Consider the following 19,087-nt stretch of genomic DNA (forward strand, 5'->3'; position numbering starts at 1 on the left):
GCTTCAAGCTGCACTAGCCAACAATACAGGTCTTGGAGATGAAAAGCTGAAGTTCTTTGAAATGATGAGATAATATTTATGATTTGTAAGAATATTACTCTACTAAATCACATAGGGAATGTGTCCTTACATGCAATATTGAGAAAGAGTCAACAAAAATGAAAATATGGTGAAACACCACATATCATGACTTCAGCCTGGCGCTGACCCCTGTCAGTCCATGACAGTCACTGGTCACAACTAGATGCCGCAGTGAATGCCTTACTATCATGCCACCAGAGTTTGAAAATTCTTTTGTAAACGCCCTGTATTGGCTCAGATTGCTTTTGGATTTGGCATACACATAGCATAGCATGCATTTAAGCTGACTGCCTATTTATAATGCCCAACATATATGGACAATGAATGTGATGTCAATGCCGCCAATGAAGACTCTGAAATCACCAGTGTTTGAAAATTGGATTTTGCAATTTACAAAGCTTGTGGAACGACGTCACAACCATTTTTCTTCAATAAAAATGCACAACTATATGAATCATAGCTGTTTCCTTGGATATAGATATATGCAGTTATAAATGAAGGGAACACCTTTCAAAATGTATTTTCAAACTCGGGTGGCTTTTCAAAGCCGGCAGGCACGATAGTAATGCACAAATGAACTGCCATGGCTTTTGCGTCCCGTGAAACTTCGGATAAGGAAAAAAAGGGAAAGTTGGCCAACGTGGGGATCGAACCCAAGACCTTCGCGTTATTAGCACGACGCTCTAACCAACTGAGCTAGTCGGCCGATATAGTAGGAATGAGCACCAGATAATCAATTGTCGAATAAGTCAAAATCGGTGCTTCTCATATGTATGTATTGTTTATCTAAGGTAGAGCTCAAGCAAGTTCCGCACATGTCACCTGACCGGCGTGACATGACCTTCAAAAATTAATAACAGCCGTTTATCGACATATATATAGAAAATTGGTTTGCAAGGAAAGTTTTGCTAGAGGGATGCAAAACTTTCTGCGCGAACCGATTTCGAGAAGGCAGATTTATGAGACTGCTATTAATTTTTTCGTAGATCAAAATAGCAGTGGGTCACAGTCACCTGACGTGTGCGGGTCTTGCTTGAGCTCTACCTTATATGGGGACGCCTACTTAGGGAAAGGAGGAGTCCTACGCAGACGCAAAAGGCAGTGAAAATGAGAGGATTTTCTGCAGATAAAATAAGATTTCTGTCTAAATTAATCATTTTATGTATACTATATATAACGCGATGTTGAGAGATGCAATAAGTTAAGAATAAGATTGTTCGTAAGAGGCAGGATGTAGACCAAATGGTGAAGTACGTCGAAGGAGGAGCAGGAAGAATGTAGGCGCAAGGAAGAAGTTTCCCAGGTTTGATTAAATCTGCAAAGGACAGGATAAATTCTTCATCTCTTCCTCCTCTTTCTTGATGCCGTGCCTCCATCGGACGTATTCGATGTAAGTGGAGTGGGCGGGCGTTTCTTTGACGACGAGGGATGTGAGGAATAGGAATCATGGTGCAGATCATGGTGTGGAGTACGCGAGGCACCCGTTCTTGTGGTCTTCGGTGAATCCCCGATACCACCAACACCATTAGAAGTGATCATTAGTTCGTCTTCTGACGACGCTAGTGAAGGCGAAGACAATCTGGATGGATTTGCTCGGTGTCTTGTACGCTGAATAGGTCGATGATATTCGACTTTATTGTCGCCGTCGTCGCCATGTTCCGAGTTAGGATCGTTTTCGTCATCGAGATCGTTGTCCCCATCGACATGTTTCGGCTTCGGTTTGAGTCGTGAACGTGAACGGGAAGAGTCAATATCACTTTTACCCCTACTCTTCACCCTTCCAGTCTTTTTCGAACACTCTCGGCCACGTCTCTTACTTGAAGATCCAATACCAGTCAAAGAACCAACGACTGGGGCTGTTTCTGCTTCTACGCCAACGCTATCCTCTACCTGCTCATCGTCGAACAAATTCCAAGCACTCTGCGATCGGTGTTCAAGCACACGCTCAGTAGCCCGTGCCTTTCCTTTCCTTTTGGCCCTTTCCCGAGTGGGCGTAGGTTGAGTGTCATCGCCACTTGGTTCCTCTAGCTCATCGTCCTCAATTTCGCCATCGTATACATCCTCGAAGACTTCTCTGTTACTAGTGTGATGAACAGGACCGTTCACCTTACCACCAGAACTTCCTGAAATTACGCCCGGTTCATCGTCCTCTTCTTTAATATCAACAACAAATTGATATTCTCTGACAGGGCGGATGAGACGGGAATGTATGACGCTCCGGGGCGGGGCCTTTGCCTTTGAAGTGGAAGAGGTAGGAGCAATGACGGGATGAGTGATTCGATCATCATGGGAGGCCTGATGGGTGTCGTGACGTATGCGAGGTATTCGAGGATTGTGAGGAGTTCTTGGAGGGATAGGAAGAACTCGGTCAGGATCTGCTGGGTAGACGAGAGATGACAGAGATTTATCTCTTTCGTACTCCCCTTGAGAATCCTCTGGATCATTTAAGTCTCTGCTGTGCACTTCGTCTTCCTGACGGCCGCGGTTATCATGGCTTGTCCCAACCTCGTCTCTTCTGCGCGCTCTAGATGACAATAGAACCTCATTTCTACTAAGTGCAGGCTTTGAACTAGAGGAAGGATGCGCGGAGGATGTGGAAGTAGCAGCTTTAGCTCTAGCTGTTGAAGTCAACCCGGACGTGGAGGGCTTTTTCGGGGTTCTCGTAAGTGTCTTTGGTGTCTGAAAATTGCCCTCTGACCCAGTTGCGTTGAATGTATCCACACCTGCTCCCTGCCTAAGTGTGGTAGTGTTGCCGAAAGTGGTAGCAACAGGGTTTCGTCGACGCTGAGAGTCGATGGGAGAATCAGGGTCTGTATCATCCTCATCTTCAATTTCCTCGCTCTGTTCTTCATCATCGACTCCCCTTCGCCTCGAGCTATAGCCTGACGCAGATGCAGGTGTAAGGGGTGCCACGGCGGCTATAGCACTTTCAGATTTAATCTTTTTACTTTGTCTGTGTGTCGAGTCAACGACAAACGCATGCCACTTCTTCGCTTGGTCTTTCCAATAAGCAATTTGGGTGTGTAAATGAGTAACCTGGTGATGCTTATGAGTATCAGAGAACATAGATATATAAGACAATATACATGCCTCTCCTTCCCGCTTCTCATATTCCCGTTTCCACTCTTCGGTTTGCAATTGCGCCTGATGAAGCATCTTTACTGCTTGATCTCTTTCGTTTCGTGCAGTGTCTTTCTCCAGACGGATTGCTTCCAATTCGTTACAAGCTTCTTTGCTCTCTGCTTTGGCATTGTTGAATTCGAACTTTATATCCTTCAACTCTACCCTCGTTTGGTCTAACAGGGTCTGTGACTCGGATGATTTTGCACTCCACTCAATCCTTATCCTATCCAATTCAGATTTGAACCAATCCCGCTGAGATAATGCATCTTTCTTCGAGTCTTCGGCAGATTTACGAGCCTCGTCGACGGATTTTCGTGCTTCGTTTGCCTCTAGGAGTAATTCATTGACAACTTTGAGTTGTTCCTCTGATTTGGCGAGTGATTCGATAGTGTACGCGAGGCGATTTGAAATAGTTTGAAGCGTGGCGTTGGAAGTCGTTAGCTAATGAACATATAAGATAATGTATCGGTTGCGAAAGAAGATTGGCTCGCCTCCTTTGAGTCATTTTCCGCTCTTTCCAACGTCTCTGTCAAACGCTGAATTTCAGCTTGTTTCGTGTCGAGCTGTAATGTTGAGGCATCAATAATAGTTCAAATTGATAAGTTAGATACTCACCGTCCGATACAGTTCTTTCGAAAACGACAAAAGGGAGGTTTCTATCGCTTCCCGAGCCGGATCTTTCCCTGTACTTCGTCCTGCATCTTTTCCTCTCTTTCCAGAACTACTGTTCGCCATCGCCATTGCTCAAATATGGTTCCAAGCACGCTACGCCAATCCTAGAGTCCGCTGGAAATGGAAAGCGTAAAATTTCGAATATGTGCAATGGTATCCCGCCAGCCGGTGAGTATAGAAATGTAGGAGTAATAACTTTGGATGACGCGGGAGGAGAAATTTGGAAATGATTAAGCGCCCGAAGGACCATGTGACTTGGAAATGATGGCGTTTCGGAATATCGGTCCGAAGGCCGATGTATCCAGCGCTCAGCTACATAGGACCTGGAGCCTTTCTTCACTCTTATGCGTATGGCGCCCGCACATGGCAAAGAATCGAACCTTGTTCAAGTCTGTGTAGTAGACCCTGTACACCAGTAACAAGCCTGGGAATACACCCAGAGAACGCCGTTGTTGCTCTCTCTGACCTATTTCACTCTATGACCTTTATATCTCCCCCGGTGTGACTACTGTAACTACTCAGGAAACAGGTATGTCTTGGGGTGCATTAGAGTGTTCCCTAGTAGATGGGACCTCACAATTTCGATAACATCGTAGATTTCACTGGCAACATGAAGTACTGATTGACATACATACATACATGCATGGCATTTTTAAGTATTAAAATCTATGGCGTTCTTGTAATCAGTCACAGTAAGTCGTGAGGATATGATAACAAGTCTATTACAGTTTCCTAGACAATATTGCTGAAGGTCCCGTATCTGGAACGCGACCTCGCACTATGAGCACCGGGAGGCTGACCGAACTTATGCTTGAACTCAAGGACCGATTACGCGTGTGGTCACGATGATTGGTTTGGGTCACTGGAGGCATCGATGCGAAAACTACCGATTCAGGACCTGTGAATGAGTCTATCTCGTCCGCATCCACATCCACATACACTGAGCCAGTGCGAATTGCCACAATCGCCGCCTCAGGATCGGTACTTCCAGAAACCGGTGAAAAGTCAGAAGCATGGTGATTGAACTCTTCGTCCTTGGAATCTTTATCGTGATGGATAATGTGACCAATCTGCGGCTGATTTCCATTGACGTCGATAATGGGAACTTCTAATGGTCGTAAAGGTACCAAGGGTAGTTCTGACGCTGTCATTTCAGCGGCAACGTCGGACGATTTCGATTCCAAGTTATTCGAATTCTGCGTGGTGATAAATGACTTAAATCTGATTGATTCGTCGTCCGATTGCGACCTTGAGCAAGCACGCGCATGCTCGTCATGTTGCAAACCATAATGGGAGACCCAAAATAGTGTAACCGAGTTGACTATTACCTGAATGACCGTTAGTCCATAAGTGTTGAATACGAAATTACCAGATGACAACTGACATCGATAGCGCAAGTAATGAAACAGACCCATCCTACTTCGGTATTTTTAAGGAGAACAAACATGACAGCGTTCGCTGTCGAACTAGTAAGTGCGATGATAGATGCACTGAAAACCAGGAATTGAGCGTCAATATCAAATATGAGATGCATAGAAAATGCTCACCACAGAGTTCGTAATGCTATTCTTCTTATAAGCGGATTCCTTCTTGAAGGGTCGAGAAGCGGCCAAAGAAAAAGCGCAGTGAACAATGTAGTGACATAACTGATACCGGAAAGTAAGTATGATGTCTGGAGTGGAAATTGAACTATACTCACATATCATAAGCAACGAGGTAGTACGCTGCATAATGGACAAGTTCGAGTACACAAACTCCATCATTTACGCGAATCTTGTGCAAGGTGTCTGAAAACGTTAAAAAGTGCAGTTCAGATCACATAAGTAATAAAGGGTTCAAACTGCGTACTTGACAGCAATGCTACTGCGGGCAGGGCATACAACAGTAAGGAAAGGAAACATATTTTGTACTGCGGTGAGCAAAACCTTCGTCTGTTGACGGTAGACCACACAGTGTGCACTTTCTCGGCTGAGGGGGCGGCACGATGAGAGGGGGCTGAATATTATATAGATGACGACTCACCAAGGAAGAGGTACATAAAGGCTTTGCTAACGCCATAAAGAACCGCACATACATGTGCAGCGGCCTTGCAAGTGGTATCGTTGAACTGGAGGGTGATCCCAAAAATCAGGAGTTGATCTATGCAGAAAATTAAACGACTGAGTGATGTATATAGCTTGGAAATCTTTCTACGCACTAATGAATACGAAAAGCCACGAACTTGCGAACACTAACAATAAAAACAACCTGGCGCAGGATATCTTGGAACCTGCCGTCAGCTTAGCAGTAGCAACTGAGCGCGAAAGGCAATGGGTGGTAAGGCAGAGACCTGTACCGAGGGAGTGATCAGACTGAATGTTCGTTTGGAATGGCTATGAAACGTACCTAGAGACAAAACCAAAAATACAACCACTTGTAGACCTTCAGATGAGAACTTAGTGGCTGCAGTCGACATCGATTGGTGTTACCAATCACGCAAGAAGGGTAGGAGTATAAAAACCACCATGCCAGGGGCAAGGTCTTAGACATCTAGGATTGAGTGAGGGATCGAGACAACGACGGCCGTCATTTCATGTCCCCCTTTTCTTGTGTAGATCTGTGTGAGAGTGAGGAAATCTCTGCGTATGATATGATACGATAAGGTAGGGACTAGGCGGGAAGAAAGCTCGGTGCCATGATTCACGTCTAGTAGACTGCTCTTGTCATGATTGGTGCTGGTGCGCGAGCGTAGCTTCAACCCCGAGGCTTGTTCTGAATGAACGAATATTTATTCCGATGTATTCCAGCCAGGAAGAAAGTAAACTTGTAGGCTCTTGAAGGGGCCGAGTGCGACGTCGACTTGTTGCTACTATGTGACACTGTCGTCCGGAGGAACTTAAGCGTATGGATTCAAACATCGCCCAGCATGTTATTACTATGGCGAACGCTCTCAGAAGCTCTCCGGATCCGCGCCTACCGAATTTCTGAGCTGAACGTTGCGAGGTCGGTTTGCGGCAGGCGGGTCGGAAGTCGGCGTCGCTTTGTCATTTCGACTTACATCTAATTTGCACCTAATCCACCTTCTTCCAATGACACCACATTCATGGTATTCTTTTCTCAGTTCCTATTCACTCGAAATGATTTTCCAAGCATCTATTGGGGAAATCCAGGGAAATCCATAACCTTAAATATCGCGATTGAACCCTTCTTTTCCTCACCATGTCCACTCTTTCGCTTTCACCACAGGCTCTTGCCTTGGGCGCCATCCTTCTTGCGACCTTCTTGATCCCAAAGCTCTTGCAATGGCGGGCTCGAATGGACAAGGTCGGTATCGCGTCATACTACGGAAGCCACCAGATTCTTATGCCGTCTCAAATGTCGCAGCTTAATGCCATACCTACCGTGGGGTCTTCAGGCCTCTTTTCATCCTATCTTAGTGCTCGCAGATACAAGATGCATGCTCGAGAAATCATTCAGGAGGGATACACCAAAGTATGGGATAATCTCGACATTCTAGGCGTATGTTGATATTCTTCTAGTTTCCCGGACAAGCATTCAAGGTACCACTTCCTGACCGGTGGGAGGTCATTGTTTCGGGCAAGCAGATGATGGAAGACATCAAGAAAGCCAGCGATCTTGATCTTTCCTTCATAGAGGCTGTCGGAGAAGTGCGTCTGCGTCTATAGGTTATACGCATACGTTAGTTTTTTCTGATCCGTCTCTCATAGACCATGCAATCGGATTACACGCTGGGACTGCCTGCTCGAGTAGACACCTACCAAGTGGAGGTTGTGCGCACACCCCTCACACGAAATTTGGCCGCCCGATTCGACGACTTGCGGGACGAGATCAGGGCTGCGTTTGCAGATGAAATTCCTGCCAAAGGTAAAAGTCATTTCCCACTTCTTCATTCCATTTCATAGGGATCAACTCCTCACACTTCGTAGACACGGAATGGATGAAAGTGCCAATGCTTTACACTGTGATGAAGATTGTCTCTCGTACCAGCAACCGATACTTTGTTGGTTTGCCTTTGTGTATGTTGTCCTTTTCGTTTCTGCGGAATCACTTCATGACGACTTTGGATATCAGGCCGAGATCCAGACTACATCGTTGGTCGACTTTCGTTCAGACGCGCTCGTTTCGTTATTTACCCGGTCACCCTTCGCAGAATCTCAATATCGAATACACCATTGATGCTTTCAACGGTGCCAAAACATTGCAACGTTTTCCGACTGTCCTCAAACCGTCTGTATTGCATGATCCTTCGTCAACCTTCGCTGAAATTTTCGCTAGTATCGTTCGTCAATTCCTGACAGATGTCCCCACCTGTCTCAAACGTGCCACAAAACACATTGAGCCGTTGATTAAGGAACGACTCCAGAAGGAGGTCGATTTTGGATCTTCGGATTGGCCTGATAAGCCAGTGAGTCTTTTCGCAGATGGCTTGTTGGTTGCGCTACTTACTTCCATTGCACTTTCAGAACGACCTGATCTCTTGGCTTTTAGATGAAGCAAAGGGCGAACGTCGTAAGGATATAATCTACAACATTGTTTCCCGCGTTCTTCTTGTCAATTTCGCTGCTATACATACTACGGTTCGTAATAACTAGACTGCGTTTGCGTATAAAATCTGACTTTCAGATACATATTAACGCTAACAGAGTATGGTAAGTTTATCTCGCGTATCTTTTATACACGAATAATCAGTTTGATTTCACTCCAGACGTTTACGAATGCCCTGTTCTATCTCGCTGCCAATCCTCACCTAGCCCAACCTCTGCGTGAAGAGATTGAATCTACTGTCGCGGAGTTCGGATGGACGAAGGCTGCGATGGGCAAGATGTGGAAGTTGGATAGTTTTCTAAAGGAAACAACAAGACTGAGTGGTTTGGGCGGACGTACGTCTTTCTTTTCTTTCTTGAGCTTCGTCAACCTTGACGAATATTCTGCCAGTTACCATGAGCCGAATGGTCCTCAGAGATTTCACTTTTTCTAACGGAACTGTCGTTCCTGCCGGTACAATTGTCAGTGTCGCTTCATATGGGATGCACCACGATGATGTAAGTTGCTCTTTTGGTGGCCCCTAGTATCCGAGCAACTAATACGGTTCCTAAGGCTCTTTATGAGGACCCGGAAACACTCAAACCATTCCGATTCTCTAACAAACGGGAGATGGAGGGTGAAGGTATCAAGCATCAAATGGTAGGAATAGACCCGTCGTTTGGATTATTTGGCGGGGGACGACACATGTGGTAAGTTTCTCCAGTTTGCGACTGAAGATCCCCTGAGTAACTTATATGCATGGTTGAAAACGTAGCCCTGGCCGATTTTTTGCAGTCAACGAGATCAAGGCACTTGTTGGGCACATTCTAGTCACGTATGATATCAAGTTCGAAGGTGATGGAGGATATCCTGAGCCGGATTGGAATGGAGCAAGTCTCAGTCCGAACGGGTTCGCGCAAGTGATGTTCCGAAAGAGAAGTGCGACACCGGCTTCAACCACATAGTTGGAGTTTCCTATAAACGATTTGCCAGCAAAACATTAATACCCCGAAATATAAATTTTGCATGATTTCGTTCAATGTGATCACTATTGTGTACATAGCTGGTTCATATGCATGATGAGACGCTGGATAAAGGCCATGCCGGTATAAATCTTGTACGAACTATGAGGCATCGTCATGTAGCAGTACATATTCACGATTCGAAGTACCGAATTTGATTACTGAAAACGGTTTGTTGGTCAGGATAATGCCATTGCAGAACATTAGAGAACGATTGTCTGTTCTGAACTCACCGTCGTTCAATTTGAGCTCGTAATATCTGGAAGCGGGTATTTTATTATCATTCACATGGGTACCGTTGGTGGATTCAAGGTCAATTATGAATGGCCTGATGAATGACTGGTGAGCTTATGCGTAGCCTAAGCAGCGAGACGAAGAAAACTCTGACTTTACAACACCTTTAGCCCCACCAAATTCGTCCTTCTCTTGAACCAGGCGATCTGTACGTTCAGAGTTGGCAAGATCACAGATAATCCAAAGCAAAGAACTTGCATTGGATTACAGCGTGCTGCTTGGAGCACGAGGGGTGCTCTATGGGTATATCCGCTACCAGACGATCCCTACCAATAAGATATGCACTTTGTCGTTGGATATGCAGTAATTCTGACATGATGTGCATTAGCACAAATTCGGTGTTGGAGAAAACCTGCATGCTCACCAACTTGCTCTTCACCTTTGAACACATACAGCCGCCAACCCAAGACTGGCTTTCTTGCTTCTGGAGGTTCATTATATTTCAAGACTGTGCTATTTTTTCCATCGATACTTTGTACTGTGTTGGTTTCCGCTGCAAGTAAACCAGATGCACCGAAATTCGGTTTCGCTTTGTTCACGGGGGATTTTGAGCGACTCCGAGAGCGAGGACGAGATGATCGTGAGTGTGGTGATTCAGAACGCCTCCTCGATGACCTTTGAGATTCGTGATAGTCTCTGTCTCTATCTCTGTTATGGTCTCCATCCCGGTCATAGCGCTCTCTATCTCGTCTGCGTTCTCGTTCCCGCTCTTCCTCTCCGTAGCCGTAGCGCGCTTCCTCAGTCCGACGATAGTTTGAGCCTCTGTCGCCTCGTTGTGAAGGTCCATCATCGTATTTCCTTCCAGAGTCACTGCGGCTGTTCCTAGACCGTGGGTCAACGCCATTATGAGCCCGGCGAGATCTTGAGAAGTATTCACGGTCAGAGTCGCGTGGCATGGATGTTCTCGGGCACAAAGGAGGCAGAAAGAGGTTAAGTTGTATCAGTAAATAAGATTTGATGGAAGTCGTTTAGAAAATATTTTCTCAGGCGGCGGTTGCGACTAGCAAAATTATCCATCTTCCAAGTTCCTGCTCTAACTAGCACAAACTGGCACTGCAGACTGGGGTTCTAGGGATATGATATGATATGCTCAACAGGATGCTTTCTTAGCACGCATTCTAAACAGTAGGTTACATTTTACGAGCCAGAAATCACGATGAGTGGAGATACTGAATTCATTCACTCCGAGTCATGGGAATTGACATACGCGACTTCTTGGCTCGTGTCATCCTCGTTCCAGTGCCTTTGATTGCTATGTACATTAATTTGTCTTTAGATAGCATCAAGGATTTTCCAAATATTCTTCCAAAGGTCGGATTAAGGTGCTCGCACGCTCTTTGTTCTTTCCTGGTACGTATGCACCTATCTTGCTTTGTGTGGGCTTCCGGATTTGGCATTATCTCTTGATTGTTTGTCGCTTTGCAGAGGAACACGAGGTGATAATAAAAGGTCTTGAGTTCCTTTCGGGGATAATGAACAAACACGATTATTGATTGGAATGGAGGGGGAAAGATGAAAGGGAACATTCTTAGTTCTTGTATATAACTAGACCCGCTCGAATTTCCGTTTCCATCCATTGCTTGAACGACGATTAGTCTTCTGTCTACACTCATTTCCTCAGTGAACATGTCCTTCGATACGACGCGTAAAAACTCTATGGCCAGCCTCTGCCATACCATCCGACAGAACCAACGCGACAATTCTGGCAACGGAAGCTTCGATAGCTTTGACGATCTCCTTCGCCAGCACGCGATGGAACTGGGGGAGGACGAGCCCTCGTCGTCAGGTATCGTCTCATCGACTGCTCTGTCAAAACGTACCCAGAACAATACCAGCACTCGAGCTGCACAGATCAGTTACTCGAAAGACCCTCTCTTGGCCGGAAGCCCTATTGATTTTTCTTCTGGGAGTTCCTCATCCAGCGATGCAGATGCAGACGGAGAGACTGACGAGGAGTTGTACGCTCAATCCGACGACTCGAGTTCGGATTCCAGTGAATCGGACTCTGATGTCGATTTCATGATCCTTGACTGTAATCCTTCTCCGAGAGAATACTCAGCTAAGCCACAATTGCCTGTAGACGTATCGTAAGTTACCTGTTTTGAACGCAGGAGCCTTTGATTTTCTGACATCCTTTCTGTTCGTACGGAAGGGTTGAACCGGAAGATGCGCCCTTTATTCCACAGCCTACACAACCGGTTCATGAACACGACAGCGTGGCTGTCTTCGCTTCCGATTATCCCGCTGCTTCCTCTCCTCGACTTGCTCCTTCAGATCCACTTCAATTTACCTCACCATTCCACTCTCCTACTTTACCTCATCGAGCATTCACCCCTGGTCCCTTCACAGTACTTGCGACGGAAATTTACGATAAAGCTGCCGTTGATCCTACGCCTCCTATGAACCTATCTGCGACATCAATGATCAATCCACTACAACCTGTGTCCAAACGAAAACGTGTTCCTACCTCCTCTAAGCGCACATCCAAAGCCCGTGCTACGACAATTTCTGATGACGACGACGAATACAGGAATAACGCCTCAGACGATGACGACGAATATGCACCATCTCCCCCACTTGCTCCCAAGAGTCGTAGACGAAGACGTACAGTAGCGGTCTCTCGTCATCGTATTTCTAGGAGAAAACAAGGCGTCAGTCCTTCCTCCACATCTTCTCGACCTACATCTTCCCGTTCCACACCCAAACGTCGACGCATTGCTCCTGAGTCTCGAAATGAGCAATCCGACTCTCCTGTTCTCCTCGACGCCATTGCCAATACTTCTGTCGAAATTTGTGACTTCATCTGCCCTGTTTGCGGATGGGAACAGTCGAACAAACGCATGCCTGATTACCAGCGCCATTTGAAGACACACTTACGCCCAGATAGAGAGGACAAGACAAAAGGCTGGTGGTGTAAAGGTGTTCGGCTCGAGGATAAAGATGAGTTTAATGTAAAGTGTGAAGTGAACGGTTCGAGGAAGGTCCGTGATGATGCAGATCCATATTGGTTTCATGACCACATGAGAGTCGGGGGCTGCTGCCAGACGTTTAGTCGGAGAGACGCGTTAAAAAGGCATATGGCGAATCCGAATGTTCGGTGCGGTGGAATTATTGCGGAAGGGTTGAAGGAAGGCGATGATTGACCCATAGTCAGATAGAAGGGTTTACTCACTAAGCACGTTTGCTCGACAGGTCCTCTACCAATGGACTACACGTATGTATATTACATTTCCAAAATCTTCTGTATTTCATATATCCGCATTCAATTCAGTATGATATGTTCTTCCATTTATGTATCATCTTTATCTAACAATGGATACGAAGCTTTTTCACTAGTAAACTCATGGAACAAAACGAAATGGGATGCGCACTCACAATATACCAAATCTAAAGTTCGCGGACATTCCCTAGGCTTCATTTACGTTTTAGATTCTTGGGTCTCTTCGAGCGTATACGTTTGCCGTTCTGTACCGAAGGTCCCCATCTAGGAAATATCAAAGTTGATTATGTATTTGGAAAGGGCGAAACCTATGTACCCTCTGACGGTTTTCTTCGGCTTTGGCTCATGCGCGAATTCTTCCACTGCAAGACCTCGACGGAATTTACTCATACACCATAGCGCATATCTGCGTATAGGTATGTTGAGTGTTTCCCGAAGAAGAATAACCCTGTATAAAGATTACCTACCTCCGGTCCCGAACGCTCAGCCCAACTTTCCGCATGTCTAGCCCGGATGTCCGCCAGAAATCATCCCATGACTCTGGTGCAGAAGTCATTTTCGTGTCCATCGAGCGGCCTATACTCTTGAGAAAGTCATTTGGCGTAGTAATTGTCTCTGTACATGACCGATTAAGAATAAGTTGGATGTGAAGAATCCGAGAGTATATAGCACACCGGTTGTTGGTGGAACGGGCTTTGTCAGCGCTCTATTAACAAACGAGCGGGTCAAATATGGGAGTAATGTTGTTGAACAGGGACGAAAGGCTCTGGTGGACGAGGTGACGAGGCCGAACATGGACGTGAAAACAAAAAAATGTTCATTCAATCGCCGGGCGCTTCTTTCCCTTCCTACAAGATATTCAACTACTACGTAAAGTAGCTAGGTTCCACTGTGTCACTTTCACTTGTAAGCTGTTTCCTGTGGTTTTTCTTACATTGGATCACCTATTTACATGATGCTCATTTACCCTCAACAAAGTCAACGTCCGTTTGCATTACATGGAGGCGTTCAGGGGACCGTAATTTGATTGAACACTTGAATGGGCGTGGACGGCTGTCATGAATCTGGTCATTGCAATTCAATGATTCGAATGATCATTCCTCACTTTTGCAACGTTGAGGTGTCATACTCCATAGAAGGCTCGATGATATCACCATCTGCATCAAGGGCTTTTGAAATATTGAACACCGATAAGATAGATGCAACAGCGATCCAGGTTGCAGAAAAAGCCATGTGTTTTCCAGGACACACCCTACGCCGCGGAAGAATGAACATAGATGAACATCCATTCAGCATATATTTATCGCGAAGCTTGCGTACCGCCTGCCAAAACCAAAACCAGCCAGAGGTTTTATCACATCATGGTCGAGTTGTCCATCGGCAAGTCGAATGTAGCGATCGGGATTGAAGATATATGGATCCGTGTATATCTTTTCTTCGTGTAACATGGCCCTGGTATCAGTGAATCAAACGTATGCTTCGATTCATGTTCACATTAAACTGACCAGACATTTGCAATGACTATCGATCCCTTTGGAATGCGATATCCGTCATACACATCTTCTTCGGAAGAAAAATGTGGAAGACCTATGGATACGTATTGAGTCGGAAGGCAATAACTTGAAAAGAGACAAAACTCTCACTACCAGGGCTAATGGGCTGCCACCTGGTACAGAACAAAACTTCCGCATGAGAATGTGGTTTTCAAACCCTGGATAGAGGAACTTGCCTCATTACTTCATAAACAATTGCCTGAATATAAGGCAAGCTATTTCTATCATCAAAATCTGGTAAACGTTTGGCTCCCACAACTCGATCTAACTCTTCCTGCGCTTTTTTCTGGCATTCAGGATATTTTGTCATGGCAAGAAAAAAACTCCAAAGGGTATTGACTGTGGTATCAGTACCAGCTACGAATTTTTAAGCAAGCTTGTCGGACTCGTACTTGAGGAGAAAATGGAACCCACCAAGGTACATCGAACCTGCGGTCTGTTTAATAACCCATTCTTGGTCGATGTTCGAATCACCGCTGAGCTTTCCCATACACCGAGAAACGAAACAAGATTGCAAACCTTCCTCAAACTTTTCCTATAGTATCGTAACTTGTCTTCAGACAGAAATCACAACTCGTGATGCTCACGGAATTTCTCATTTCATCGAACGGTCCATGCAATAATTTCTCCATGGCTTCTTTCCAAACCTGAGCCCGACACTGGAAAGATGCACCAGGAAACCATGAAGGGATATATCTCATCCACGGTATGTAGTCCTGGACGTACACAGTAAATAACGGAAGACAACGAACATGAGAACGTAATACTCACCACGAGGAATGAACCCGGCATGAATGTTTGCATGAATCCATCCGCTCCTTGTTCAGCGTTTTCGGTGTGAGCAGAATCTTGCACGGCACCGACATCGTATCCGTAGATGACGGATAGTATGGTCGAGCCACCCATCCTATCACATATATTAATCAGAGATGAGACGCACAGAAGCAAATGAGGCTCTATGACAAACTCACTTGCGTAGAAGGTGAACAAAATCTTCAGGTTTTTCATAAAGTTTGAGAAGGAAAAGCCGAGTTGATTTGAGTTCTTGAGGCTCATGATGTTCAGGATTATTTGCATTGAACACTGCAAGCACGATGTTACAGTGATTGTATGGCACTCGAAAAAGCAGGTAGTGCTTACTGTTAACGAATAATTTCCGTTGAGCGTTCCATTTTTGACCGTATGGCATAGAGATGAAAGACCATTCCCATCTTTGCGAGGCTAAGTTTAAGTTGTCAAAAAGAGAGAGGAACAATTGTCACTGACCCTAACCTGTATAAGAACGACATTTAGAGACAGAAAATGGCGAAAGAGCTCGGCGGTTACTCACAGGTCGTTAAGCATCCGCAACGTGGGCCTAACAACCAGGATGATCAAAGTCCTATCCACAAAAACGAAGCTAGCTCATGGAATCTCACCGGCTGGAGTAAATACTTGACCTCTGTTCAAGCAGCTCCATCGCCGCCTCTAATGTGTTGAGGATAATGATCGAGTTCCCGGCGATATTGACGTGGACAATGTCAGATTCTGGTTCAGTACAATAAATCAAACGAAATCGCAGAAAATCTCACTCTACGTAGTACCCACCATATGTCCGATACCATTCTGTATACGTGATCCAATTAGGCCTTGAAAACAGACATTTTATGTTGCCTATAAAAACTTTTGAGTACAAGTTAGTAAGTTGATATTGAACGGTAACAAACCTATCCAAGGTAACGACAAAGGGCCAGGAGGTAGCGATTTCGAGTTCTTATTGAAGCGCCGGAATAAGTACATGGCAATGAGACTTGTACTCCAGCATAAAAAGAGGAAATTTTGAAAAGGTGACATTTGAGTAATTAGCGCTTCGAAGAGACGAAGGTTTGATTTAAGAAAGCCAATGCATTTTTATACGTGAACTGGGGGTCTACCCAAGCGAGGATCTGCCGAATAGAGCTGGAGTGGGGGATATCGGACTCGGAGCTTATGCTCGAGTATATGTAGGTAGCGCGCAACTATGGCTTCTAGCAGGTTATTAATTGATGTCTGAGACGATTACAAGATATCTATCTGCGCGGCGAGCTTCCTCGGCGAGGAATTAAATGAAGCCAATCGTGCTAATATAAGTGCTTACCTGAAGTTTTTATGACATGTAGAGCAAAGAATAGCTATTATTGACTCGTTGGTGAAAATTGGTGAAAGCAAGGATTTCAACCCCAGAAATTTTTAGCCCCAGGACTAAAAGCCCAACTAAGCGCAAAGGGCAATAGTTTACCGGCCGATCTTAGTTCCTTGGTTCAAAAGTGTCAAGAGATTATAAACTTTGGGAGACTGTGATTAGTCTCGAGTACCAGACCTTACCAGACTGACGATATACACGATGTTCGACTGACCGTTGAAAATGCGACCACGTGATACTGGACATGTATGTTTCCAGCTGTTTCTAGTTAACACTTTCTAGCTTAACTCTACCAGTAAGTTGATGAACAAACTCTCCAACCTGAACGATCCAAAACCGACTATGATCATCAAAGAGCAAGTTGCCAGACTGCTCGCAAAATACGCTGCCCTTGATATTTCCCGACCAAAGGTGGCTTCTGCGAAACCAACGGCGAAGCCTCCAAGGTTGGAGACACCAGAGACAATAGTTCCTCAACGAAGACACAGCCTGCATCTATGAACAATCTTTTTGGTTACAAAGGCTTTACAATATGATGCTGAGGGACCCGATATTGGGAAGTACGATGGTGGTTTGGATTCAGATGTTCATTACTCATCATGAGCATGTTTCTCCGCAAGATGCACCCGACCTTGCTCTGGAATCCAGTGCGCTGTATGTAGTTGTTCTTCTTCCTTGACCCTCGATCTAAGACCTTGGTTTTTTATGATATCTCAAAATTGACTGCGACGAGGTCTTTACATTGTTTCTTGATTGGACGACTATTGGGAAAAGGAAAACATGGTCGCGTCTAGATGGTCCGCACAAAAGCCCCGCCTCAATACATCCTTGCGCCTATAACGCTCTATTAAGCTGAGCTCATGAGGGATGGTTGTAAATGCCAACTACGGCGTGAAATCGAGATGCAAATGCACCTTCGCCACCCTAACGTCCTACGCCTTCATGGCTATTTCCGTGACTCCCAACGTGTTTTTCTCATGCTAGAATTTGCTGGTCAGGGGGAGCTTTATTGCCAACTCATCAAAAAACGTTGTTTTTCTCCCCGTAAATCCGCATTGTTTACCAGATGGCCGATGCGCTTTCCTATCTCCATGGAAAACAAGTCATTCATCGCGATATCAGACCGGAAAACCTACTTCTCTCACTCAATGGGAAGCTCAAGATGGCTGATTTTGGTTGGAGTGTGCATGCACTAGGGGACCGCAGGAAAACGCTATGTGGAACGCCAGACTACTTGCCCCCTGAGATGGTTCTCAGGAAAGAACATGGGAAATGGGTAGATCATTGGGCCCTGAGTGTTAATGTACGAATTCTTGAACAGAAGTCCGCCGTTCGAGGACAAAAATCGACAGAGTAGGTGCGTACTATATAACTGTGACATCAAACTATTTGCAATTTGTCAGGCTCCATGCGTAGGATTGCCCGAGTTGAATCCAAGTTTCCTGACGGGTTTTCGGCGGATGCTAAGGATTTCATAGGAAAAGTTTGCTAGTCTGTTTGTCATGATGGCTTCGGCCGTTCTCACTCTGTTCTCGGCTCCTCCGTTTCGAACCGCACGAACGTCTTCCTCTAGCTAGTAAAGTCAAGATTCAATGGGTGGTGAAGAATTGTGAGGTTGCTGCGAGGGAGTCGAAATCATGATTCGTCTTTAGTTGGATGTTGGACTTTCACTGGTTTTACGTTCATTATGTTTCTATCCTGGCGGCTATCTACATTAATCTATATCCTATCCTATCCTATCCTAGCATGTACATAGACAATGTACTATAAATTATCTGAATTCATAGACCTTGGCCTTTAGGACCGCGTCTGCAAGGTCTCTTTCAGTTCTTCCTGTTTCTGTCGCTTATAGTTCACGTTCCCTGCGAGAAATTTCAATCGCCAGTCCTGAGTAACAGTATTCGTGCAACAAGGTACAACGCACCTTCTAAGTGAGCCTTTATATCAGCCATTTGAACGTAATGGTTCTCTTCGAGGACTACACGAATTGTTTCTAAGTCTTCCGCTGCTCTAATCAGGGCTCGGCATACAACAAAGAGAACCCAGGACGAACCTTCAGACTTGGCCATTTCACTGGAGACGGCCGACAGTTCTTTTTGCGCTTCCAGGGCGCCGTGCAAAAAGTTCTTCATTTCGTCTCTCTGCACTTCCTTTTCAATCCGAATCTGCTCATTTTTTCGCTCCTGCTCTTCTAAAAGTGACACCTGCTCTCGACAATTATCAAGTTGGTCTCGCAACAACTGCTTCATAATTGCGAACTGGTTTTGGATTCCTTGTACTGAAGAGACAGATGATGGTGCAGAGGCTTTCTCTGGATGACTACGTGGGTTTTCTGGGGTTTCGGCAGTCGAGGTCAATGAGGCAGGTTGATGGTTCGTGTCTGAAACCATTGTAATTCGACAAAGTCACTGACTGCTTCTCGAGGAATATTAGAGGT

The 19,087-nt window shown here is 45.4% G+C and overlaps 9 protein-coding genes and 1 non-coding gene across 10 annotated transcripts; 3 read left to right on the plus strand and 7 right to left on the minus strand.

Annotated features, from left to right (window-relative positions):
• Positions 1-713: 713 nt before the first annotated feature.
• C8R40DRAFT_t217 lies at positions 714-787 on the minus strand. The gene has a single exon. It is a non-coding gene; the product is annotated as a tRNA-Ile (tRNA).
• Positions 788-1,137: 350 nt separating this feature from the next.
• On the minus strand, positions 1,138-4,097 carry C8R40DRAFT_1124318 (uncharacterized protein). The gene is made up of 4 exons (XM_046228931.1): positions 3,820-4,097; positions 3,696-3,767; positions 3,172-3,645; positions 1,138-3,117 (listed from the first exon to the last, which is right to left on the minus strand). Exons 1-4 carry the CDS (start codon positions 3,943-3,945, stop codon positions 1,420-1,422), a joined length of 2,370 nt encoding a protein of 789 aa, XP_046081988.1. The 5' UTR covers positions 3,946-4,097; the 3' UTR covers positions 1,138-1,419.
• Positions 4,098-4,598: 501 nt separating this feature from the next.
• C8R40DRAFT_1175126 (uncharacterized protein) lies at positions 4,599-6,331 on the minus strand (the record flags this gene model as incomplete). The annotated part of the gene is made up of 8 exons (XM_046232283.1): positions 4,599-5,204; positions 5,261-5,366; positions 5,424-5,522; positions 5,576-5,663; positions 5,725-5,844; positions 5,899-6,015; positions 6,074-6,205; positions 6,262-6,331. The coding sequence occupies 8 exons, from the start codon at positions 6,329-6,331 to the stop codon at positions 4,599-4,601; spliced, it is 1,338 nt and encodes a 445-aa protein (XP_046081989.1).
• Positions 6,332-7,230: 899 nt separating this feature from the next.
• Positions 7,231-9,365, plus strand: C8R40DRAFT_1055751 (cytochrome P450; the record flags this gene model as incomplete). The annotated part of the gene is made up of 12 exons (XM_046225025.1): positions 7,231-7,347; positions 7,395-7,523; positions 7,584-7,740; positions 7,803-7,892; positions 7,948-7,967; positions 8,027-8,103; positions 8,152-8,281; positions 8,340-8,457; positions 8,520-8,756; positions 8,812-8,918; positions 8,974-9,110; positions 9,176-9,365. 12 exons carry the CDS (start codon positions 7,231-7,233, stop codon positions 9,363-9,365), a joined length of 1,509 nt encoding a protein of 502 aa, XP_046081990.1.
• C8R40DRAFT_614387 (SMAD/FHA domain-containing protein) lies at positions 9,165-10,751 on the minus strand. Its single transcript, XM_046235644.1, has 5 exons — positions 10,081-10,751; positions 9,915-10,025; positions 9,811-9,862; positions 9,656-9,750; positions 9,165-9,583 (listed from the first exon to the last, which is right to left on the minus strand). Exons 1-5 carry the CDS (start codon positions 10,610-10,612, stop codon positions 9,525-9,527), a joined length of 849 nt encoding a protein of 282 aa, XP_046081991.1. The 5' UTR covers positions 10,613-10,751; the 3' UTR covers positions 9,165-9,524.
• Positions 10,752-11,342: 591 nt separating this feature from the next.
• Positions 11,343-12,859, plus strand: C8R40DRAFT_1072901 (uncharacterized protein; the record flags this gene model as incomplete). The annotated part of the gene is made up of 2 exons (XM_046226507.1): positions 11,343-11,803; positions 11,869-12,859. 2 exons carry the CDS (start codon positions 11,343-11,345, stop codon positions 12,857-12,859), a joined length of 1,452 nt encoding a protein of 483 aa, XP_046081992.1.
• Positions 12,860-12,973: 114 nt separating this feature from the next.
• On the minus strand, positions 12,974-13,771 carry C8R40DRAFT_614563 (IGR protein motif-domain-containing protein). Its single transcript, XM_046235645.1, has 5 exons — positions 13,611-13,771; positions 13,404-13,551; positions 13,253-13,342; positions 13,092-13,200; positions 12,974-13,040 (listed from the first exon to the last, which is right to left on the minus strand). Exons 1-4 carry the CDS (start codon positions 13,729-13,731, stop codon positions 13,131-13,133), a joined length of 429 nt encoding a protein of 142 aa, XP_046081993.1. The 5' UTR covers positions 13,732-13,771; the 3' UTR covers positions 12,974-13,040; positions 13,092-13,130.
• Positions 13,772-13,895: 124 nt separating this feature from the next.
• C8R40DRAFT_1055648 (cytochrome P450) lies at positions 13,896-16,322 on the minus strand (the record flags this gene model as incomplete). The annotated part of the gene is made up of 14 exons (XM_046225015.1): positions 13,896-13,989; positions 14,042-14,188; positions 14,257-14,388; positions 14,442-14,572; positions 14,662-14,846; positions 14,904-15,018; positions 15,077-15,205; positions 15,261-15,396; positions 15,461-15,572; positions 15,630-15,700; positions 15,820-15,846; positions 15,908-16,016; positions 16,077-16,142; positions 16,196-16,322. 14 exons carry the CDS (start codon positions 16,320-16,322, stop codon positions 13,896-13,898), a joined length of 1,581 nt encoding a protein of 526 aa, XP_046081994.1.
• A 948-nt stretch (positions 16,323-17,270) lies between these two features.
• C8R40DRAFT_1124347 (kinase-like domain-containing protein) lies at positions 17,271-18,424 on the plus strand. The gene is made up of 2 exons (XM_046228932.1): positions 17,271-17,304; positions 17,358-18,424. The coding sequence occupies exon 2, from the start codon at positions 17,717-17,719 to the stop codon at positions 18,005-18,007; it is 291 nt and encodes a 96-aa protein (XP_046081995.1). The 5' UTR covers positions 17,271-17,304; positions 17,358-17,716; the 3' UTR covers positions 18,008-18,424.
• A 23-nt stretch (positions 18,425-18,447) lies between these two features.
• On the minus strand, positions 18,448-19,040 carry C8R40DRAFT_1072904 (uncharacterized protein; the record flags this gene model as incomplete). Its single annotated transcript, XM_046226508.1, has 3 exons — positions 18,448-18,512; positions 18,575-18,628; positions 18,704-19,040. The coding sequence occupies 3 exons, from the start codon at positions 19,038-19,040 to the stop codon at positions 18,448-18,450; spliced, it is 456 nt and encodes a 151-aa protein (XP_046081996.1).
• Positions 19,041-19,087: the final 47 nt, after the last annotated feature.

The sequence above is a fragment of the Lentinula edodes genome, assembly GCF_021015755.1.
Source record: "Lentinula edodes strain Le(Bin) 0899 ss11 chromosome Unknown C8R40scaffold_41, whole genome shotgun sequence".
Taxonomy (NCBI): Eukaryota; Fungi; Basidiomycota; class Agaricomycetes; order Agaricales; family Omphalotaceae; genus Lentinula; species Lentinula edodes.

Coding starts and splice junctions, on each gene's coding strand:
- C8R40DRAFT_1124318 (XM_046228931.1), bottom strand. CDS start 3,945: ATGGCGATGGCGAACAGTAGTTCTGGAAAGAGAGGAAAAGATGCAGGA. Junction 3,768..3,819: donor CGAAAGAACTGTATCGGACG/GTGAGTATCTAA, acceptor TCAACATTACAG/CTCGACACGAAACAAGCTGA. Junction 3,118..3,171: donor ATGAGAAGCGGGAAGGAGAG/GCATGTATATTG, acceptor AAGCATCACCAG/GTTACTCATTTACACACCCA.
- C8R40DRAFT_614387 (XM_046235644.1), bottom strand. CDS start 10,612: ATGCCACGCGACTCTGACCGTGAATACTTCTCAAGATCTCGCCGGGCT. Junction 9,751..9,810: donor GGGGCTAAAGGTGTTGTAAA/GTCAGAGTTTTC, acceptor GTCATTCATCAG/GCCATTCATAATTGACCTTG. Junction 9,584..9,655: donor CGAGCTCAAATTGAACGACG/GTGAGTTCAGAA, acceptor AACCGTTTTCAG/TAATCAAATTCGGTACTTCG.
- C8R40DRAFT_614563 (XM_046235645.1), bottom strand. CDS start 13,731: ATGTTCGGCCTCGTCACCTCGTCCACCAGAGCCTTTCGTCCCTGTTCA. Junction 13,552..13,610: donor GCCCGTTCCACCAACAACCG/GTGTGCTATATA, acceptor GGTCATGTACAG/AGACAATTACTACGCCAAAT. Junction 13,201..13,252: donor CCGAAGAAAACCGTCAGAGG/GTACATAGGTTT, acceptor GATATTTCCTAG/ATGGGGACCTTCGGTACAGA.
- C8R40DRAFT_1124347 (XM_046228932.1), top strand. CDS start 17,717: ATGGCCGATGCGCTTTCCTATCTCCATGGAAAACAAGTCATTCATCGC.